Source organism: Mustela erminea, chromosome 5, assembly GCF_009829155.1.
Source record: "Mustela erminea isolate mMusErm1 chromosome 5, mMusErm1.Pri, whole genome shotgun sequence".
Taxonomy (NCBI): Eukaryota; Metazoa; Chordata; class Mammalia; order Carnivora; family Mustelidae; genus Mustela; species Mustela erminea.
The window spans coordinates 83,338,733-83,352,769 of NC_045618.1; the positions used below are offsets into that span (position 1 = coordinate 83,338,733).

The 14,037-nt window shown below is 37.2% G+C and overlaps 1 protein-coding gene across 5 annotated transcripts in view; it reads left to right on the plus strand.

Moving 5' to 3' along the window:
• The window catches only part of AKAP6 (A-kinase anchoring protein 6), a 521,710-nt gene that overhangs the window by 434,989 nt on the left and 72,684 nt on the right, over window positions 1-14,037 (plus strand). For all 5 annotated transcript variants that reach the window (XM_032344004.1, XM_032344008.1, XM_032344005.1 and 2 more), the window contains 2 exons: window positions 6,357-6,503; window positions 9,557-9,781. In XM_032344004.1, coding sequence (XP_032199895.1) covers window positions 6,357-6,503; window positions 9,557-9,781 — 372 coding nt within the window. The remainder of the gene's footprint in view (window positions 1-6,356; window positions 6,504-9,556; window positions 9,782-14,037) is intronic.

Below are 14,037 nucleotides of genomic sequence, written 5' to 3' on the forward strand. Positions count from 1 at the left end.
CTTTCTTTGGTCCTTTTTTACAGTTAGCTCAGTATGAAAGTACCCAGCGAAGGGGTCCATAAAGGTTGCCTGGTTGAAACTAATTAAAGACAGGTCTAAATAGAAAAAGAAAAGAAAAGGGGATCAAAGGAATTACATTAGGTGTCAGGACTTGTTTGGGGACATTTTATTTAGGTTTTTGTAATTCTGTCCCAGGCAAAAGCTAAATTCTAAAAATGTCCATTTTTTTGCCATAATCCCACATTTGCGTTATTTTTGCAATAAGATATGTGTCAACAGGCAAGCATCTTGAAGAAATCATTTCGGCATTGGCGCATTAACACATTATGGTGAAAAGAGAGGCTTGTGCTTTTCACGCAGTGCATTTCAGTCTTCAATTAATGTGAAAGCACTACAATGCCTATGCAACTTCTCTTGCCTAGTGGTGCACCATTTATCATTGCAGTTTTACATTGACCTTGACACCCACTTCATTAGAATAAAGATTGTCTACCATTTAGGTTACATTGTTCCTCTGCACAGAGACCCCATGCAAATTTCTGTTCAGATAGAAGAGCTGCGAGGCTGTCAGAGGTCATCTGCATTAAATGATTGCTGCTATTTTCCAACTGCTTCTTTTCATTCTACTCAATTCAGGCTAGGAGGATCAATCAAGTCCTCTGCCTGAAACAGTGGGACTGCTGGGAATATAACTGTTTTGGGTAGTAGTGGATATGCCCTAAACAGTATTAAATATTTAATATAAACTCATTAAAGGCCATGCAAAGGCTTCAGAAAGATAGCAGATTTATAGGGAAATCTGAGGGGCTAGAGAACCTTTTAAAAATAAATAAAAGAATAATAATCAATTTTATAATTTTTGAGAGTAAGATTACAATAGTTCTAGGAACTTAGTTAGATCTCTGTGGAGACTTCTTTCTGACCCTTGACATAGGTGGGGAAGGGACCAGACAGGCGGGCTGGGGGTTCTTATGCAGTATTTTACAGGAAATCAGAATGAAAAGTTTTCAGTTCTTGATGTTTTTATTTTTCTTCTATAACAATGAATTTTGCCCTGGGTATTTATTTTCAAAGGCTTAGGTATTTGTTATGTAAAAGAAATGATTGGAGAAATAAGTTGCCAGGTTTCCTACTTAAGTTTTCTGAGTGATATAATTGGAATTAAATTATTAATGGGAGATACTTTAAAAAAGATTGTTTTATGATCTTCTATTAGGGAATTTGCAATTCATTTTAATATTTGTAGTTTGATTTATATTAAAGATAATGCAATCTATGTCCAATTAACAATACATGGCCAATGTAATGTGATTTCCAGATCATGCAAATGGAATAAGCTGGAAGAGGGGGTAAAACTCAATTCTTAACCTCAGATGTAATTTGCTGTGCGAGTTCTGGCAATTTTAAATGACATTGCACTTTTTAATTTTTCCAAAGGCTCAGCAGCAAATTTATCCCAATCAAGAAAGCCTATTATTAATTTACAAGGACAATTGTAGGAGTCTCTATAATTTCACTGTGCGATTATTCGCCATAAATTGCTAATGGTAAAATACAAAGAGTTTGCAAGAAATAACGACTATTATTTGTCTTGGGCTTGAGCCCTCTTCTGTCTTGCACACCTTCCTGAAGTGATGGTGATATTGGCTCCATGTGAAACTCACGCGTGGTGATGGGCTGGACACTGGTGTTCTGGAAAAGGGGGCAGCGCCCGAGCTACTGCAGGGACTCGCTGGCCTCTAGCAGATTCCTGCACTCGGGGGCATGTACAGCTGAGCCGTGGACCCTGGACTTTCATGTAAAAAGACTCTTTGTTCGCCACTGAATGGCATTAGGCATGGACTTGCTGAGGGGCCACCATGAAGCCTCGCATGAGGAGGGCAAACACTAGCCAGAAAGCACAATACGGGAGTCACAGACAGACGCATCTCTGTAGTTTTGTGCAAAAATGCGCATTTTCACGTACCGTTTTACCAGTAGTTTGGTGATCTGGTATATTCCTAGCATATGCTTTCTGGTAAATAGGCTGAAATACAATTTTTTCCCCCTTGCTGTATTTTCTCTATCTTTCTGTTGTGAGTTTTCGAGAAAAGGAGATTATGCTGGATACACAGGTGTTTGTGGTATTACTTTGCCCTGGGAAAGATACTCAAACTTGTTATTCTAATAACTAAATCATTCTCCTTGCCTTAACTCTTCCTAATAGAAAGTCACATAAAGCTCAAAAATATGGCTTAAGATATAAATGCTCCAACCCTGAAGACACAGATTCGGACAGCCCTATTCTAATAATCAAGAAAACTCTTTGGTTTAATTCTTGTGTTTTCTCGTAGCCCAAACTTCACTCTCTGCTCAGCAATGTCTGGTCTCTTTTCAGCATAACCAACAGAAGCACCATACAAAAGTCTTACAATGGATGTCTTAATCTCTCTGTGTGCTTTTAGAGCATTATTTTGAATTCCATCATGCTGCCTTTTTTCTTTCCTCTTCTGAAGTTTTATTACAACAGCAGAATTCCCAGGGAGCTTTGGGGGCAAGGTTCACATAATATAGCCCTGAAGTTTTGCTTAGGTGGAATCCATCCCCCCCATCCTGGCCATCTTTTGATGATCTTTCTATTTCAAAAAGATTCACTGGGTAGAGTCTTAAAGCATTAGCTGTATGTAGTTTATTTTCTATTTTTTTTTATTTACCAGACAGTGAGCATCTACAACCCTTTCATGATGCTTTCTTTCTCTGACCTCACAGTGACAAGGCATCTTGTTCTTTAACATTGAGGGAGGCAGAAAAATGCTTGAGTTGCTCAATGTGTGCCTTCTATACCAGTTTCAAAATGGCTTATTCTTCTGGTTTCCATGGTGACAATTAACACTGTTTCAAGGCATTGTTCCAGTCTCCATTTGGGCAGAATTTTTGGTGTGATTTTTAACAAAAAAAAAAAAAAAAAAAAAAAGATTTTAGGAGGGAAAAGAACCCTTAGCATAACTGTCAAAAAAGTTATCTCAATCAAGTCTTTATGCATTTCTAATTATATTTACTTCAGAAATCCCTGTTTTTATAGGCTTTGTTTTATAATTCAATTTTAGCACTTGTGTTTTTATAAAAAGTAAGCAATGAATAAGGATTTCTAAAAACTTCTTTAATTTTTGATTGAAACAGGAAGCTCGTGTTTGTGGTTATTTTTAACTTTGTTTTTAAAGTTTTCTTATATACCTTCTATACACACAGGAGTGACATTTAGGATAGGAGGGGGCTGCATCTTTAATTTAGATCATTCACGTATCTATTAGGAGGCTTCATTAGTCAAAATTGAATTGGCCAAGCAAATACACTCAATAATGTAAATATGCCCTTTCAATAGAGTATATTTTATTTTTGACTAGACAGAGAGGCCCACAGCAGGTGCTGTGGGGAAATTAAATACGGGATGCTTATTTACCTTAGCACTCAAGAAAAGCCATCTGACTTTAACTTTGTTAATCTCATTTTTGGCTATTGAAGAGTAGTCTCTATCATAATATCCCCAGACTCTAGGACACAATGGGGCAGCCTCTGCTCACTTACTGCTGTGGGTGAAATGAATATGAAGATTAAATTATCCTTTCACCACAGGAGAAAGTAGCCTACTTGATAGGATGACTGAGAACTGATGGAGCTGGCAGTTGATTCTCCCCATCTAAGGCTATGAAAAGATGTTGAAGAGAGAAGAGTGAAATGTCTTGAGCCTCAACAAAAACTACCCTCCAGCATCATTACATCCATATGTGACTTGAGGTCCTAGATCGTCCTAGATTCAACCTTCGGAGTGTCTCAAAAATTAAAATCAATATTTTTGCCTTAAATTACATGACATTCAAGTAGCTCTTGTGCACATACCAACAGACCTAACAATTAGCTGGATTCTCTTAGCTTTCATAGTTTGAAGGCATTGTTCATCAATCACATCTTTAATCAAGCTATTTATATAGTAGGTTACATGGTGACACGACAGGGAGCATACATAAATACAAGGGTTTTTAGTGTAATAATCTTTTATAATAGCTGTTGCCGGGGCTACTTACTTATACCACGTTTCTTAGAGAAAGTTATTTTATTATGTCTAAAATGAAATTAATTGCTTTTTATATTTTTTATTATTACTAGATTATCATTTTTATGGGACAAATCTAAACTATTCTCTGCCTTGACTGATCTGCTGTGTGGGAGCCGTTAAAAGTTGGGGTAAAGAGAGGGGATGGGCTTGTCATAAGTGACAGTGATAACTGGTTGAAGCTGCTCCCAGGTGGCACAGCCCGAGGACTCCTTCTGTCAGTGCACGTGGCATAAGCAAAAGATTTGAATAGGATTCTTCTGCCTGCCTGAAATGCTGGTTTCCCCAATATTATGTCAAAGAAGTCTTACCAGATTAATTATGTAAATCTTTGTCAGCAGCATCATCTTTAGATGGGAATCTGATTACAGAAAGCAGATTGCCCTCTCCTCAATCATCACTCTGATAAATAAAACACTATCTAGGTTTCTAGAATACTTGTTGAGTCTTTTGTCCACAAAACTCCAGCGGCCAGTGTGTTATTTAAATATTGGAGTGACAGGGTCCTGGTAATCACCTGGCATTAGAAAATGCAATCAGAATCTCCCACGTATCATGGGTCAAATTCTGGAGGAGCTCTAAAAAAATTCTTAATTTTTTTCATTATGCATATTCATGTAATTTTGGGCACTTTGACACCCTGATCAACAAAAGATGAAATGCTTTAAATCACCTCATTTGAAAGATTTTGTTCTGTGATCTACAAATGACTAACATTTGGAGAAGTTTACATAATACAAATGATGTGCATGTTTAGTGTAAATGGAAGATTAAAATCGGAAAGTAAAAGTATGCAAACATATGCCTGTAAATGCTGAGGGTCTATTACCCAAAACAAGGAGCTCACACCTTCTTTTCCTTTAAGCTGCTTCCAATTGTATTTTAGTTTGGGGTCTTACGGAATATCGTGTTTTCAGAGTGAATAACATGCCTGGGCCTGTTTTGAACTTGGCTAATTTGCTGCTTTGCCCAGACAAAAGCTTTTCTGATTAGATCTGATAATGTGCTCATCTTGGCTCAGTTAGAGCAATGGAGCTATACTACCAAGGGCCTCAGTGGCCCAATTTATGCACCTCAAAAAAAAAAAAAAAAAAAAGGAGATTGCCATTATATTTTGGAAATGTGCTAAAAAGTCGTAAAATATGTGTAATATTTTAACCAGAATCTAGTTTTCTACTCACAGGTGATTTTCTGTGTAGTACATTTAAAAAAATATAGCCACAGTCATATATAGTTATTCGTAATATAAGGCTTTCTAACTATGAAGTTATCCACAGAGTTATTTGAAAAAAATCACTGTAGTTAGTGCCATATTAAATGGCACTTAGATTATCTCTAGAAAAACATCTTCTAGCAGAGACTCACCTGGCAGTTTGTTAGAATACAATGTATAATGGGGGAGAAGTGTCTGTAGTCAATTATGATGTTTGGGGACATTTTATGGTCATCAATAAAGAAGCATAGATTTGTAACCATTTCCAAAGCACTGGTTTGCTCTTTTTTTCCTCTATATGTACCTTTTATCAAGCCCACACAGTTTTTAAATAAAAGAAAAATTGTGGGGGGGGGGTGGCAAATATTCACTGAGAATGCAGGATGAAGGTCACACAATCTTGGGGGATCTTTTTATTTGTACTACCCTATACTACCAGTCCTCTGTGGGGCGGAGATGAGAGATGGGCAGCACTCTGGAGCCAAATAGTGACTGAAATTAACTGTAATATTAAATCCTCTTGGACCAGGTATTTTCCTATGTGGAATATTTTACATGAAAGATCAAATGTCTATGTAAACTTTACTTTAAAATGACATAAATCTGTCAGTTAAGGTGGCTCAGTCAGTTAAACATCTGAGTCTTTTGGCTTGGTTCATGATGTCCTGGGTTGTGGGATCAAGCCCCAAGTCAGGCTTCTTGCTCAGCTGGGAGTCTGCTTGAAAGATTTTCCCCCTCTGCCCTTCCCCTCCTTGCTCTCGCTCTCAAAATAAAATGAAATAAATAAATCTTCAAAAAAAATAATAAGATGACATAAATCTTAGTCAATTAAATGGAATTCCTTGAATGTTTATGTATGTGTGAATATACATGTTTGAACTGTTTTCGGTGAAATTCCTCACCTTCTGAAGGTACTTGGGCTTAGCCTCCCCATACATTTTATTGGAAACAAAAACTTTTAACAGCCATGAGCATCAGTAACTCTGTGCTCAAAGATTTTCTAAGAACACCTGTCTTCCTAATGATATCTCTCTTTCTCTCTTCTCGTTTTAGCGATACAGTGTTGAAATGACCATCAGGGACCTGAAAAAGACGGAGCTGCTTAGTAAGGTTGAAGCTCTGAAGAAAGGTGGCGTTTTACTACCAAATGATCTCCTTGAAAAAGTGGATTCAATTAATGAAAAATGGGAACTGCTTGGGGTATTTGCATTTTTATTACTGTTTGTAGGTTATGTGTACATTTTTTGTGTAGTGAAGTACTCTATCTGTCTGATTTCTAATTTGAAGCACAAATATCTCTCTCTTTCAATTCACTACCTACATTTCAAACAAGCTATTTATGCTATTATGAGGGAAAAACACTGCTTTTCCTCTTCTGTTGATTTTTTTTTTTTTTTTTTTTTTACTCTGAGCTTGTCTCCTCTCAGATTTTAATAATTTTGGTTCTTTAATACATAAAAAAGTAAGTAAAATATGCCATGTATTATGGGTATGCACCAAGTCAACTATAATACAGTATATCTGATATACACTGACTGTCATGCTTGAATGAATGTTAATAGAATTTATTCTGAAGGTACATGTTAGAGACATCCACTGTTTAACTATTTACTGTACCCTTCAGATGAAAAGTGGAGTTGTCACTACAGCTTTCAAGTCACACTAAAGCCACCAAAACAAAGATGCAAATCTGACCCAAATCTGAATTGCAGAATGAAATCAGCCTCTGTTTTATGCCTCAATTTCCAGCTCACTTTTAACAAAAGCCAAAAAAAAAAAAAGTTTCGTGTAATTCATTTCACGCAATGATGGGCTGGGTCTCAGCCAAAGACTGAGATGCAAGAATCTGGCAAAAAGGCAATATAGAGATTCTGTTAACCAGAGACCAGGATGGCACTGTGCAGGAGACAGTGCCGTCCTTTTGTTGGAAGACAGCTGAGAGAGAGAGGTTAAACTGTATTTTTTCATCAACTTCTCCCCTAAATTGCCTTCACTTCAAATCAAGGGTAAGCTAAATTTGTCAATTACTTAAATGATTAATTATAACAGCAAAGTATGGGTGGTGTCAGTTATGGAGCATAATTTTGCATGCCTTCTATTGCCTGCCTTTTTTTAATTTTAAAGAAATAATACTCCAAAAATATTTTGAATAAAAAGCTCTCCGTGTACCTTGATGACTTGGAGGAATGCCAGTGTTCGGTTTATGCCATACTTAATCTAGGTGATTAAAAAACTGCAAGTTTAAATCCTTGCTTTCTCATCTAAATTCACGACACTCTACCCTTGTGCAAAGTAACTTAGAACATTGAAAGTTTTTCTTCTGGCCTACTGTTAGCATTACTTTTTAATAGTAATTAATGGCTTCCGCTTTATAATATGGTGATTTAAATTGGAGCCTACCGAATTCCACAGAATTCATTGATCTCCTGCAGGAGAAATGTGGTTAGCGTACGACATTTTTAAAGGGTTGTTTCACAAAACAGATGAGATCAGCAACTTTATATGCTTGATAGAAGGAGCAATAGTTTATGTTGTATTTTCACATACCTATTTCTAATTTGAGAAGTAACTGACAGTCATCTTTTTTTGAAAATTGTTTAATGTCATGTATATTGCTTCCTCAACAAAAATTTTAAATCATCCTAACATCCCAAAAAAGAGAGTATTTAGCTATCCTTCGTGAGTCAGATACCTGAAAAAGGGTTGCCATTTTGACAAAAATACCATTTGAGGACAATATGCAGAGTTTTGTAATGATTCAGGGGGAGCGAATGGTGGAAGGAAAATTCTAACAAAACCTATGCCACACTAACACCATCAGGCATCCTGCTTTAATTGGCATGATTACATTTTAATTGGCATGAAAAAAATTTAAAGACAAGGATTTTAACTTCTAACAATAGTAAAATAGAGGGATATGGTTTTTAATATTACTTTCATCTAAGGTGAACAGTGTGGAATGGAAATACATTAGAATGAAATGTCAGTGGTGCGTACAGTTTAATCTGTGAAATTTTGTCCCCTGTGCTGCATATTACTCTGTCTCAATTGCATATTAAACAACCCTATCAAGGCAGGCATTGGCATCTGCTGTGCTGACACAAATTGTGAATTAAATGAAATTGATGTCCTCTGTCGTATATTTATGAAGACGGACCATTCTCTGAAGTATTCTGTTTATGAAGAATTTATGATTGCAAACTGTTCCAGAACAAAAAAGTGGCAATAAATTCTTTTTTGTGACCCTACCCTCCAAGGGCATTGATTTCACCTCCTGCTGCTACTTTTGTCACAGCATAAAAACAATAGCTAAATCTGGATTCCACTGAGGGTCTTCAAATTATCAATATTTGCACCATGAAAATACAAGGGTGTTGCCAAGAAAGGCAATTTTTCTGTTATGATCTCCTAAAGATACTATTTACAGAACACTACACAGCAAATGAATGTTTGTTGACTTAATTTTATTTGTGTTTTAAAGCTTATTTTTGTAGGTTTAATTCATCATTATAGATTAACTCCTACTGATTCTCCAGAGTGTTTTCCACACACAAAAAAAAAATCCCTCTCAGCTGCACTTTCATGCCATAGTGGTTAATCTAAGAAGGCTTCTAAGTGGATTGGGACTTACTTTGACACGTATATTAGAAAGTCTAGCATCCAGAAATGCAAAGTGAGAAGAATTGTGGGATTGAACAATTTTCCAAGTCAGGTAAAATGCAACAACAGCACCAAGGAAGCTACCCCTTCTGAACAGCCCTCAGTCATATAGTTGGGGAAAATTGTACTTTATGAAACCAAAAAGAAAGGGAATTTAATTCTCCATGCACAATCTACTCTTGGCCTCTTTAGTATATTGATTAAACTCAGACTTCTATCTCCTGAAAATGTTATGCAGAGAATATTTTACTGTAAACTCCTGTCATGAGAATTCAAATGAATTTTCATCAGTGACCATGGTGAACTTTTCCTTCCTGTTAAAGGAAATTATAAGTGAATGAGGTCTTCTTAAGCCTCTAGTGGTAGTCAGAACAACACACACTGCTCAAGAATTCGAAAATCCTAAATGGAACAATGAGCTCATCTGAAATGAATGTCCGTTGTGAGGTGGCAGGTGCAGCTGGACACCTTCCAGGTGGCCCTTGCTGCTAACCAAACTGTGGTACATTTTTGGTACTGAAGCTAATATATGTTTTTGTTTTCTTGTTTGTGGTTTTTTGTTTTTTGTTTTTGTTTTTCATCGGATGCATTAGAAAACCCTCAGACAGAAGATCCAGGACACAATGGCAGGACACAGTGGGTCTGGTCCACGTGACCTGCTCTCTCCCGAAAGCGGAAACCTGGTAAGGCAGCTGGAGGTCAGGATCAAAGAACTGAAAGGGTGGCTAAGAGATACAGAGCTTTTCATCTTCAATTCCTGCCTGAGACAAGAAAAGGAAGGAACAATGAATGCTGAGAAACAACTGCAATACTTTAAGGTAATAAAAAAACAATCAAAGTTGATAAAAAGCTTTCTTTATGGTAGGGATGAAATATTTATCAAGTACATAAAGTATGATACCCATGTATCTATGTATCACTGTGCACTTAAATGTTTCCTTGGATTTATAGACACCCTCCACATTTCTTGTATGCCAACGTCTGTGTGTGTATAAAGATGAACATTAAGCCTATCAAACACACATTGTACAGGGGAGATCGCTGCTGCTTGTGTGTTTTGTGCAATGCCTGTGGAGGGAGGGTTTGATAAATTAAAAGCAGACCAGCAAACACTAAAGATTACTGAGGACTTGGAGAGGCAGACCTAAATGTTCCATAAATAATATGGCTAAAAATACTTCCATAAATTGATACGATAAAAGCACGTGATTTAATTGAAGACCATTAGTGCTAACAAAAGGAAACATAATTTTTATATAAGAGAGAATCAACTACTTACGAAGGGAAGACATAAAGTGAGAGGTTCCTCCATGACAGGCACATTCCATCGTTGGAAAGCGCCAACCTCAGCCAAACAGCGTGTGCGCATTCACTGTGTGTCCACGAAGAAGCAGCATTTACCCCTTTGTCTCCATGGTTTATGCCGTATCTACTGAAAAGCAGTTTAGAATCTGAGTATTTTCTTTTATTGCCTACGCCAGCCTGTACTACCTGAATCCTCCTGTAAATGCGGTGACTATTTGGGCTCTGGCTGTTGTCAGTCCGAGGCTTTGGGGTAATAGGGTATGAACTGGGTGGCAAGAAACCCTCTGGCATGAATGGTCTCAAAGAGGAGAAAGGAGAAAACCAAGAAAGAAGGAATTTCTTAGGACCAAGCAACTGTTTCTTTGCAAAGCCTTCCAGGACCAGATTTTATTCAGCCCCCCAGTCCCCAACCCCATGCCCCGCCATCCCCTCGAAGCCCTGCAATCTTCCAGCGATCGATCAGAGAATTCAGTCAAATGTGGTTCACCTTCCATCTGCCAGACAAGCAGGCTCACCTTGTTCACCTGCATAGCCCCGGAGGAGAAGCCCTCAAAGGTAAGACCACAATACTTCCCAATAAACTGCCTGCATTACACACCTGCGGACAGTTTTGGTTGAAAACCTCCTCTTCTGCTGTCCAATTGACAAGACCAAACTTGGAAATTAAATGAAAGCCTCTTCCAAGGCAAATGGGTTTTCCTAACTAAAATCTTATATTGGGAAGATTTGTTTTTCATCTCTACTTGTCTTGCCCTGACCCCCCATTGCAGGGAGGTGGAGTCTTCAGGTATTTGAACATTACCTGCACCTTATAAAGCATCCTGGTCATTACTAGGCTGGATTATGTGAAATATATTTTTCTCTGTAGTATCTATATCATAGCTTTAGTGAACCAGTTAATGGCCCCAGACAAATGTGTGACCTTGGTCATATTTCTTGTATTATTCCTTGGTGTCTTAATTTCTTCATCTATAAAATGGGATAGTGATAGTATTTATCTCACCCAGTTACGCGTTTACATACGTAAATTATTATTTCTACTTTTCGTAATGGTACATTTAAGGGATAGGACTCTCTTAATATTATAAATCCCAAAAGGTTACATAATAATGGGAAATAATAACGGGAAGTTTGTTACTACAATTATTTATATACCTGCCTACCACCGTATTTCATAGATTTAAAATTTATTTATTTAAAAACAACCCCCCTTCCACTTTTATTATTATTATAAATGGAAAAAGCAGTTCTGCATTAATTTTGCTGATGCTTCCAAAAGACATTAGCTTTATGCTTTGGCTTTGTATAGGGTCATCAGCATGATTTTCAGCTATCCTAGAAGCAAATTTAAGAGTTTCAGAAACAGGGAAACAGGAAGAGACAGAGAGGAATCTCTAGCCTTCTGTATCATTAGATAGTTCCTAGGTGTCCTAGTCATTTGGTAATACTTTCTAGCCATGATGGAAATATCCACTGCACATAATTCATTATTTACCATGTGCATTTTAGCCCCCAAAAATAATCCTAAAATTTTCATTTCAAAAGTACCAGAGACTATCACATGCTTTTTGCTATTTTATTTCTTTTTTCAAAGAGTATTTTTCTTAGAGAATTTTTATGTTTTCCATGTCACTATTTATGAACTAACTGCTTTTATACCCCACTCTTGGATATTTAGCTGTTTTTAAAATAATATAATAAATACAGAAATTTTCTACCCCTCCCCCCAAAAGGTAGGACTTTGATGATAATGTTTATTTCCCCATATGGTTTCCCAGCCTTATTCTATCCCCTCCTCTCCTCACTTAAGATAATCATAAACCCAATATTCTTTGTGCCCTTGCTTTCCTTTGGTAGGAAAGAATATTTTTGATTTTAGTTGTTTTTAACTTTATTAAAAGGTAATCATGCTATATGTTATCTTTTAAGACTTCCTTTTTCATTTAATATTATAATGCCAAGATTCATTCCTGTCTTTGAGTATGGCTGTAATTCACTTATTTTGACAACTGTATGATATTCCATCATGAGTATATACATATATCTCATTTAATGCTAATAGCAACCTATGAAGTTGGTATAAGGATCTTGATTTTGCAGGATATTCCTATGGAAACAGGTATATGGAGGTTAAGTTTTGTGTGTCCAAGGCCACATATGAGTGGTAGAATTAGGTTTTAAGTCAGACAGAATTAGGCTGACTCTAAAACCTCTGAACTACTATGCAAAATTGAGATTTATTGATATTTACTGAATGCCCTTCAATGCCAGATGACTCAAAGGGAAAAACAGGATGGAACTAAATGTCACTGTGTCTTTGTGGTTGGTTTTTCAGCCACAATCTTCAGCAGTTTGGCCAGAATAGCAAATAGATTTAGCTACTGAAGTTCTTGGGAGGTGAAAATATTTGTGTTTTTATTTTACATTTTTGTATTGTATCAGTGTAAACTTCTTTAGCATGTGTCACTTTTTAAATTGAAATGTTCAAACTTTTTTGAGATTATGGCGCCCTGATAATTTTTCTGTATCCCTTGAAACTTTAGTCCCTTCTAAAGTTTGAGCTTGAGGAGTTTGATGAGATCAGCTAAGTGGACCCAGCATGATGGCACTTCTTTTTTGTTTTGTAAGAAAGCTTTACGCTTGTCTGTTGGAATAAATGTCTTTCCTTGCCAGAATTTTAAATATTTCTGAGCTGTTTACTCTTTAGTGCTTAGTGTATGATTAATCAAGTGTTCTGTATATTACCACATTCATTGGATGAATTAAACCAAATGTTTGCAATATAATAATAATGTAACATAATGTTTATAACCTGCCAGAATCATAATTGATAATAAGCATATGCAGAATAAAAACTTCTTACTTACCACAAATCCAAAGACCAGATAACCTTTGCCTTCTAAGTGATAAAGCCTCTCAGATAAAAGTTATTTTTTTAAATATTTTATTTATTTATTTGACAGAGAGAAATCACAAGTAGGCAGAGAGGCAGAGAGAGAGAGAGGGAAGCAGACTCCCTGCCAAGCAGAGAGCCTGATGCGGGACTCTATCCCAGGACCCTGAGATCATGACCTGAGCTGAAGGCAGAGGCTTAACCCCCTGAGCCACCGAGGCACCTTGAGATAGGAGTTATTGAAGAACCTTAAGTATGGAGCTCTTTGGCACATTTCTCTTCTTGTGTGTTCCCAAATGTCTTCTACTGTCATTGGTCACACTGAAGATAGGCTCTATCCATAGGACTTAGCTTTATGATTCTCCATTCTCTGAAATCGCAGGCTTCTAACAGAATGAATTCTTTTGTATGCACCCAGAGCAATGACAGATAAGCTATAGTGCGCTGCCCAGGAAAACGGGGTGGGAGGGTGCTGCTTATGAAAAGGAGAACCCATCACTTTGTAGTCTCAACTGTTTCCTTCTTAGAGTTCGGTCTGGGATGAGAAAAAGGATCAGGATCTCAAGTATTCAGAAGAAGAGAAAAAGCAATTGCGGAATGTATTATTTCTCTCAAAGGCAGTAAGGGTGATAAATGGGGGATGAGACACAAGGCAAAATTCTACCTAAGAAAGAGTCAAAGCCCAGCATGGGGAGATACATGAAGGTGTGAACGATTACAATCAAATGTGGAGAGCATGTCAGAGATTTAATGAGGTCAGCTGGCAACGGGCCCCTTAGAGCTGCGTGTGTGTGTGTATCTGTGTGCGCACGCGCGTATGCGTGTGTACGTGCACATGCACGCACAGCTTTAAGGCCTTTAGCTGGAAAGCACTAC